The sequence below is a fragment of the Poecilia formosa genome, unplaced genomic scaffold (assembly GCF_000485575.1).
Source record: "Poecilia formosa unplaced genomic scaffold, Poecilia_formosa-5.1.2 Scaffold176, whole genome shotgun sequence".
NCBI lineage: Eukaryota > Metazoa > Chordata > Actinopteri > Cyprinodontiformes > Poeciliidae > Poecilia > Poecilia formosa.
In genome coordinates, this window is record NW_006800115.1 from 32,341 (window position 1) to 41,423 (window position 9,083).

General features: G+C 38.8%; 1 protein-coding gene across 1 annotated transcript in view; it reads left to right on the plus strand.

Annotated features, from left to right (window-relative positions):
- Positions 1-9,083, plus strand: part of tanc2a (tetratricopeptide repeat, ankyrin repeat and coiled-coil containing 2a) — a 94,534-nt gene that overhangs the window by 28,253 nt on the left and 57,198 nt on the right. Inside the window, exons 4-6 of the mRNA XM_007565463.2 lie at positions 5,599-5,724; positions 5,799-6,065; positions 7,019-7,155. Coding sequence (XP_007565525.2) covers positions 5,599-5,724; positions 5,799-6,065; positions 7,019-7,155 — 530 coding nt within the window. The remainder of the gene's footprint in view (positions 1-5,598; positions 5,725-5,798; positions 6,066-7,018; positions 7,156-9,083) is intronic.

Below are 9,083 nucleotides of genomic sequence, written 5' to 3' on the forward strand. Positions count from 1 at the left end.
CGAGCTGGCTAGTAGTGGTTACATTTACTTGAGTAACAGTTTTGGGGGCCACTGTACTTTTTTTTTATTTTTATTTTTTACTTTTATTAATAGTAGGAATAATCAATAATAGTACCTACTAACCCAATAAGTCAGGGGTGCCCAAACTTTTTGAGAGCAAGATCTACTTTTTCTCTCACCAGCCGCCTGAGATCTACCTCATGTCACAACATAAAAATCGCAAATTAAACTCCATTGACTTATTTTATATGCGAATATGCATCAGCTATAGCAGAAATAAAACCCAACGCAGTTCCTTCCTCAGTGAGATTCTGACACTGGGAGCAGCTTACTGGTTTCTCAGTCAGAAGCTGGTTGCAAACCTGAGGCCAGCAGGTGTCAGTCAGTCATGGTAGATCTGAAATTTGGTTTGATGACATCAGTATGAGAAACTACAGACTGATAGGAGGAACCAAAGAGCCCAGTAAAGGAAAATCTTCTGAATTCGGGATATAATTAATTTAGTTTCACATAATTACCCATTTGTTTGTTAAACAAATGAAATATATTTGTCCTATTTGATGTTTGTTGTGACGTATACTCACAAACGAGGTCATTAGTCCAATTTTGTCGTTTATTGAATGTTCAGAAACTACAGCAGGTGTGATGAGCCACAGCAAAGGTAAACAAAGGTAAAACAACCCGAACAGACGATCAACTCAAAACCACTCCTACCTTTTTACTCTCTGTCTCTTTGTCGTTTAAGCACACCCGTTGCCGTGCCAACCGCCTGCACCCCACAAGCCGAGCAAGGATTACATTAAAAACACAACATTCAGTCCGTTACAATATCATGTTTCCAGGTTTGATATTTATTTCTCGATTATTAATAAGCCTCTCATGAACACAGCGGTGGTTGAGTAGCTAATTTAAACTCCTGCTCTGCTCGTCAGTCGGTTTTTGAGTCCCCTTAATTTTTTCTCTTTTTTTTTTGTTAATGGGACTGAAAGGCACTGAATTGCGCAACACCTTGTTGAAACAATAACTACTGAGATTATTCATTTTAACATGTTTTGTTGATTTTTTTTATAATTATTCTTTTTTAATGAAGCTACAAACGTTTAGGATCTTAGTGAATATTTTTGATAAGCCCGTCAGAAGAGGAAGGGCTGGTCTCAGCGTCCTGGCGGCGTTCAGATGGTCATCTACCGAGATCGACTCAAAACCTTTCTGCGATCGACCGGTCGATCGCGATCGACGTATTGGGCACCCCTGCAATAGGTAATGCTGCATAGACTTGAGTAGACTGACTTTGCATTAAGAAATAGACTTCATTGATTGGAAACATTAGATTCTTAGACTTCTGCAACATACGAGCAGACGGTTTTGCAAATCTGAGCATTATTGCTCAGCATTTTCTTCATGCCAGTGCTTACATCATTTTTATATTAACAAAATGGGTATTTTATTTGAAAGTTATACACTTGTTTATGTATTTATATTGAATGAAATGCCTAATTGTACCCCTCCCCCCAAAAATCATTGGGGGGTGTAATTTTGCTGATAGACAGGTCTATCAGCAAAATTCCTCCAGAGCTAGGTGTGATTGTTACTGTTTTTGCAGATTTTGGCAGAGTAGAAAGTGGGATCTCTCGTGTTGCTTTCAAGGCTGAAGAGGAGTTGTTGACGATGCATTTCCCAAGATTCTGGTCCAGTTTGAAAGAAAGGTGAGGATTCTGTCGTGATTTTGTTTAAGGAAGGAAATTCAGCAATTTTTTTTCATCTATCTCGACTCGTGCACACATGCACATTAATCTTCTTCACACCTGTACAATAAACTTCATGCTCGACAAAACCAGTTGTGTTTCGGTAGCAGGTTGGAAAATTACAGTTGCTCCTTTAATTATACAACCATCAACATTCTAACCTGTCTTAGTCAGACAACAAATAAAGGCCCCAGTATACTCAGGCGTACTTCAGTCCGCGAACTCCACCGGACATGTCCGCGCAAGGATAGATTTTTATGAGCGTGTACTCGGTGCCGCACAGTAAACTGCCTGGTGGAAACAGTGTTCACATCGAACTGGTTTCCATGTGACACCGGGCTGATAAGGTTGATAACTATAACTTTACTCATATAACCCAGGGTTATACGAGTCATATTGTTTCAATGTTGAGATCAACATGTTAAAAGTCAACATAGTTGTCATGGGGACGTGATAGACACGTAAGCGAAAATACTTAACAGGCTTTATATTCATGCAAATATTGACATGGTGAATTATGCAGAATTATGAGAACAAAAACCAAGACATCATCCCAGACTGTATCAGCAGCGGAGCAGAGAGGTGGTCCGATAAGTTGAGTCTGACTTTTTTTTTTCTCCCAACAGCAGCAAGGAACAATGATCGGGTATGTGCTCATTTTCGATTGGTGCACAAATTATTACACCGATCACAATTGTGCTTTCGGAACATAATAAACAGAGCTTATTGAATGGATCCCCGATTACAGCTAAAGCCAGCGCAGCCTCCTGCTGCTCCTCTGCCCGCAGTAGGAAGCTGTGCTGCTCCGGGCAGCGGTTCACTGTCTTTGCCAGATAAACCGACATGTCACTGCCTTTCTCTGTCCCACACTGAGAGGTGAGTTAAAGCTTCTTGAGTTAAAGCTTCTCAGATGGAGAAGAAACAGAGCTAGGGGCCCAAATAGTTAATCAAACTTGCTAGTTCTCATTAGGATTGTGTGAAATAAAGGAATTTGTCACGGAATTTGTACTCAGTACGCTCGAGTATGAAGACACGGAGTCCGCGGACAGTACGCGCGGTTCATGGAATGCGCACAGTATCCGCAGTAGTCCGAGTATATTGGGGCCTTTAAGGGTGAACAATTATTCTAGGCCACTTATTTTGAAAAAATGTGATTTAGTTTGGCCTGGGGTCTTTCTGCATGGAGTTTGTATGTTATCCCTGTGCATGGTGGGTTCTCTCCGGGTACTCCGGTTTCCAGTCCAAAAACATGACTGTCAAGTTAATTGGCCTCAATAAATTGTCCCTAAGTGTGAGTGTGTGTGCATGGTTATTTGTCTGTCTCTGTGTTGCCCTGCGACAGACTGACGACCTGTCCAGGGTGACCCTGCCTCTCACCCAGAATGTTTTCTGGAGATAGGCAACAGCACCTCCTGACCCCATTAAGGGACAAGGGTGTACAGAAAATGGATGGATGGTGATTTAGTTTCTTCAGAATATGCTTATGCTTACTTTTATTGTTTTTCTTACTTGTGGACCAAAGATGTTATTGCCATAAGGACTGCTACCCTGGGATGTCTCTCAGTTTTCCTTGACAACGATGGAGGAGAGTTCTACAATGTCTCTTGTATGTATTATAATTCTGTTTGTCAGAGGTTGTGCACAAGAAAATCAAAACTTTCACCTCATTCTTTTTTTAATTTGTACTTTTCTTATTATCCACAGGATTCAGATGCCATGGCAGACTTCATCCAGGTTCCTGTGGGGTAATTGACTGTTATGTTATGCTAAGTATATCATTTTGTTAAAATAAAACATTGAATCTTGTAAATTTAAAATCTGTGCCTGTGGTAAGCTGAACTATTTTGAAGTTTCTTGTTACTAATTAAACACTGACATTAAAGGTTTTGTTTAAACTATTTATTAAAACTAGCTTAAATGAATGTTCAAATGGGTTGCCATATGGCAAGAGTTTATACTTTTTGTAGTAATGTGCCTGCACTGCACATGGTAAAGAAAATGGATAACAATTTTGAAAATACAGTTCTGTTATACCTTTTCTAATTGTTGAGTGTTCTTTCTACCCTGTCACCCAGTGCAGTCTTAAAACACTTAATTTAGTAGCACTTAAAAATATGTCTTTGAATTAACGTAATTCAATCATAGAAAGGATTTCCACACAATTAAATAGCTGTCTTTCAGCATGAAGCATGTTTGTTCAGCTAACTTAATTTTCATGGGTTGGATCAACTTAATTAAGTAGTGTGAAGGTATCACTGTTAAATAAGTTGGTTTCAACTAAATTTGCATTCATCTTAATCAAGTAAAGTCAATTATTTGGTCCAAAACATTGCAAATTAGTTGGGCTGGTTCTATTAAATTACATTGGGTCCAACTAAAGTAAATAAGTTGAATCAACCACAAAAGTTAAGTTGAGCCAACACACAAATCTTTCCATGATTTTTTAAATGTTAATCCAAAGAGTTATTTCTTTCAGTGTAAGTGCAGTCAGGTTCTCCAGAGTCCTGCTAACGACCTCATTATTTGACTCAGGTTTGTTGAAGTAGAGACACATCTGGCCCTCAAGCCCTGGAGTTGCCCATCCCTGTGCTAGAGTGATGCAGCAGGGTGACCATAACATTCAAACATAATGGATACTCTTGTAAAAAAAACTATTTCACTTAATTCAGTTTAGTTTATTTATAGCTTCAATTCACAACAAATGTCATCTCAAGGCACTTTCTAAAAAACTTATTTCATTTCAATCCAGAGATTGCACTAGATTTTTTTGTTTTCTGTCATTTCGACTGATGACATCAAAAATATTCTGTCATATTCCATATTAATCCCTTAATTCTGAAATTATATTGACACACACATGCACACAAGAAAGAACTTCATTCTGTTCTGTTGCATTTAATTTTTAAGCTGTTTAATATTCAACAAGTTGAACATACCATCCAGATCCCATCATATATTAATCAAGCAGATGAACATATCTAACTTTTTCTCCACAGTGATGAAAACCACTGACAGAACAATTAAACTAATCAGCTAAATCTCATTTAGGAGAAATCTGCTAAAGTTTAGCTCGAACCTAAAAAAAATTGTGCCCAACCCAGACTGAGACAGACATTTTGTCTGAGCCTGATTCAACCTGATAGATTAACTTACAACTGCCATATTTTCCGCACTAAAAGGCGCACCTAAAAACCTTCAATTTCCTCAAAAGCCGACAGTGCACCTTATAATCCAGTGCATTTTTAGTGCAGAAATACGGTAAGCGTGCCATGTGCACATTTAATTGTGCAGTGTCTTGCGCTTGTTGCAGTCAAATTAACTCATTACTTTCTTTTAACAAGGTAACAATTATCCTCCATTAAGATAATTAGTCCACCACTTCCTCCAAAGTTTGTAATGTGGCTTTGAACCAGACATGCTCCAATGAATGTTATCAGATATTAGCCACTAGTTACAGGTAGAATTTGGTGTTACCTGTTCTGAGCCCTGGCAAACATTTGACTCTGATCCCTGATGTCTCTGTCTCTAGAGCCACATTTCTAACCTGACTGCCAGAGTCAGGTTCTCAGCTGGTGCATCCCTGAGTGTGGAAAATCTGTTAGAAACACAAACAGGTTGGCGATGATGCAAGGGTTAGGTTGTGGGAGTATACTAGAAATTAGAGCACCAAAAGTTCACATGATTTATTGTTTGTATTTGGAAACACAAAATCTTTTAAATTAAACAAGTTTTTTAATTATTTCTTTTTACTTGAAAAATATCTAGTGGTAGCGTTGAGAAGTTATATTTACAGAACAGAACTGCTTGTATCTGTTTCCACCTAAACACAAAATTAATTTGTTTCCTTTTCCAGCCACAAGTTCAGCCTACCTTGAAGACTTAGCCTTTCTGGATGATCAACAGAGACATTTAGCCTCAAAGATGTCCCTCAGAATGTCTGGACAGAATTCTGGGAGTCGTAATCAGCAGGACCACAGAGGTAAAGATTAGCAAATATGTTTGGAAATACTGTGAAATAGCAATAATTGTAAAATTTTCCTTTCTTCCATACAGTTGATTTTACTCCATCCCTCAACCTGAAACCACTCCATTTCGAGATTCCCGGTCTGTTGTCTGATTGGCTGTTCATGGGCAGAGAGTGGCTCTTCCAGGAAGTTGACATCCATCTGCACGGCAATGACCCAACAACTAACAGAGGCATATTAATTACTGGCAACATGGGCTATGGAAAGACGGCTATCATTGCAAGACTGGTTGCGCTCAGCTGTCATGGACACCACATGTGGCCGCACACCACTGGCAAGCAGATCATACCCAAATGTAAGCATATTCAGATCTACTTGGCTTTTGATATTCTGTTGTCAATTTATTTAAAATTTTATAAAATTGCTTTAAAGTTTGGTCTGAAATAAACTGACCACAATGAATTTAAGCACCCAGATGGAAGAGTAGGAATTGTATCCACCACATGTGCACAGCAGGGAAATCTACAACACATGTAAATGTCCGCGCTGCATAGCTCTGAGATCCACTTACGATAATGTTACAAAATCTTTTCACATTTTGTGTGCACATCATGAACATAATGTGTAACTTCAAGATTAATTACTGATTATAAAGGGATTAATCTTGAAGTTAATCCCTTTATAATCAGGGATTAACTTCCCTGATTAATCAGGGAAGTTAATCCCTGATTAATCAGGGATTAATCCCTGATTAATCCCTGATTAATCAGGGATTAATCAGGGATTAATCCTGATTAATCCCTGATTAATATTCAGTGAATATGTCACTGAATATGACATATTCAAAGATTGTCATATTCAATCTTTGAATATGACAAAGATTGAAGTCATATTCAGTCTTTGTCTTATGGCTATAGTATCACTATAATGACATGACCATCTCATTGATTCTTCTGATTCTTCAGTGTCTTGTCTTTTGAAGCATAAATCATAAGAGAAACAGAAAATATTGCCTAATTGTGAAATGGTACAAAAATTATACATGTTTTTGAACAAGATGTGACCTGCATTTTACTCAGCCTGCATGAGTCGGTTGTAGAACCATCTTTTTGGTTCAAATAGATTTATAACTATTTTAGCATATGTTTGTACCAGTTTTACCTACCTAGAGACTGAAAATGTGTTCTTACTTTGAAAAATAACTAAGGCTTTGTCAATATGAATGGAGAGTGTCTATAAAATCCATCAGATATGAAGAGCCATAAACCAGAGACAAAACTGAATCCTACATTTTTATTGACATTACAGGTGGAGAGTCGGTTTCTCTCTCAACTGATTCTTCTGGAAAAGGAGGAGGGGCAGGAGAAGAAAATGGAGGAGGAAACTGTCCAGGAACTCCAGAGAAGAAAAGACAACAGCAGGCGTTGTGGAGACTAGCTAGACAGGTTGTATTTCCACTTCTGTGGCAAACTGTACTTACTAAATTACACAAGTAAATTAGTAACTGTTTTGCTATTTGTTTTCTACTTTAACCCCCGCAACAAAGTATAGCGTTGTACACACTCACAGCACTTGAATTGTTGTGCTATTTCAATCTAAAGGCTCTAATATACAAAGAAGGGTTACATTGCATATCCTAGCGAACAAAACATTTCTCTGCAAATTGTTCATGTGCTAGTACCCTGTGTTTAGCACTATCTTTCTCCCCATCAGTTTCGACCAGCTTCTCTGTCTCTTCATGTTTTAGTGAGAATGGTGTTTCGGGATGATTTGCTGAATAGTTGAGTGCACTACATAGCGTTTTCCTGTCAACACATTCTCCCACCTGAACTGTGGTTCTGTGCTGTTCCTCTCGTTTTAGATGTTACGGCCTCAAAGAACAGTTATATTTCTACTAAGATTCTTTTTAATAATTAGTCCAGGAACTAGTTAGTAATTATGACAATTGGCTTTGAGTGGAGACCACGAACCAAGTTTTCTTGTCCAGCATCAGTGCACCTCACAAATGTACTCCTGAAAGAATACTAAAGTTCTATAAACACGCTCATGTATGTTGTGTAAAGCTTTCAAAGCTCACTTTAGCCTCCTATGGCTGCAGCAGGTAGGCAAACATTATATTAAGCAATGTCCACTAAGAATGGGATGATACTTGAATGCAATAGTACACACACAAACATGTCAGCACTGTAGGCCATGTTTCACCAACTTCCCGTCAATGGGCACAATGTCATGTTGATTAGGTGACAGGAGTCAGATGTGGACCTTTCAAAGTAAAACACGTAACTTCCTGTTCCCAGGGGCATGGCTTCAATGATGTCAGGATTTGACCATTGAGCCCTTCAATCACTGAAGGTTTGGCGTCTCAGTGAGTTATTGTGTACGATGCGATACTTTTGTATTTTATGGTGAGATGTCAAACCTTGAGGTCAGGCCACGCCCCTTAAGCATTTAGTAAATACTAAAATTTGTGACCAGAAGTTAAGAAAATGTGAAACAGATTAAGCTGAGTGAATAAGAATGATTTGTAGTCATTATTATTGTTAGTGTGGGTTAAGTTCGTGGGTATTTGCAGCCAACAAGATGGTGTATCGGTCAGGATACAGGAAGGAGAGCATGAGACCAAACTTGTAGATGTGAGCTGGTTTATTCTGCCTTGATACTCAGTGTTGCCAGCAGTCTGCAATAACAATAAATTGCCATTAGGCTAATGTATTACAGCAATACAGGTTCAACTTATACAAACTCAGTGAAAACCCACAGACAGTCTTTTAGCTGAATTTAACATAAGAAGCACTTTGGCGCCATCATGTGGCCAGATAAAATCTACACAATGGCGGCAACCGGCAGCGCATGCCCTTAACTACTCTATTTTACCGCGACAACTCGATGTAAAGCAGTAGCAGATACGGCTGAAATACACATATAACTGAATCCAGAGTGAACAAATAGAACGCTAAATGCGGTAACTTACTTTCTGTCATCAACTTAACACTCGGAGCATCATTTTCAGTGCTACACAGGGAATGCGGTCTCACGGTTGGAAAAAATGCAGTGAACTGACCCGGAAGTTATGCTAGGTTGCCCTCATGAGCGTTAGCTCTCTACCATAGACATAATGGGCTCTTTGCACCTCAGCTTCCGCGTTCGGGGTAAAGCGGCTCGATTGTTTCCGATCTATTGAAAATGGCCTTTTACAATAGGTGCTTTCAGGGCTTGGCCAAGGTTTGTACATCGATCCGAAGCCCCAACAAGTCAGCTGGAGAAAGGTTTTAAGATGTTCGCCTCGTTATACATTCACTGACACGAATGTGCTATTTAAGTATCTAAACATTCTAACGGACAATGTATTTATCTTATTTTCAAGTATATTATG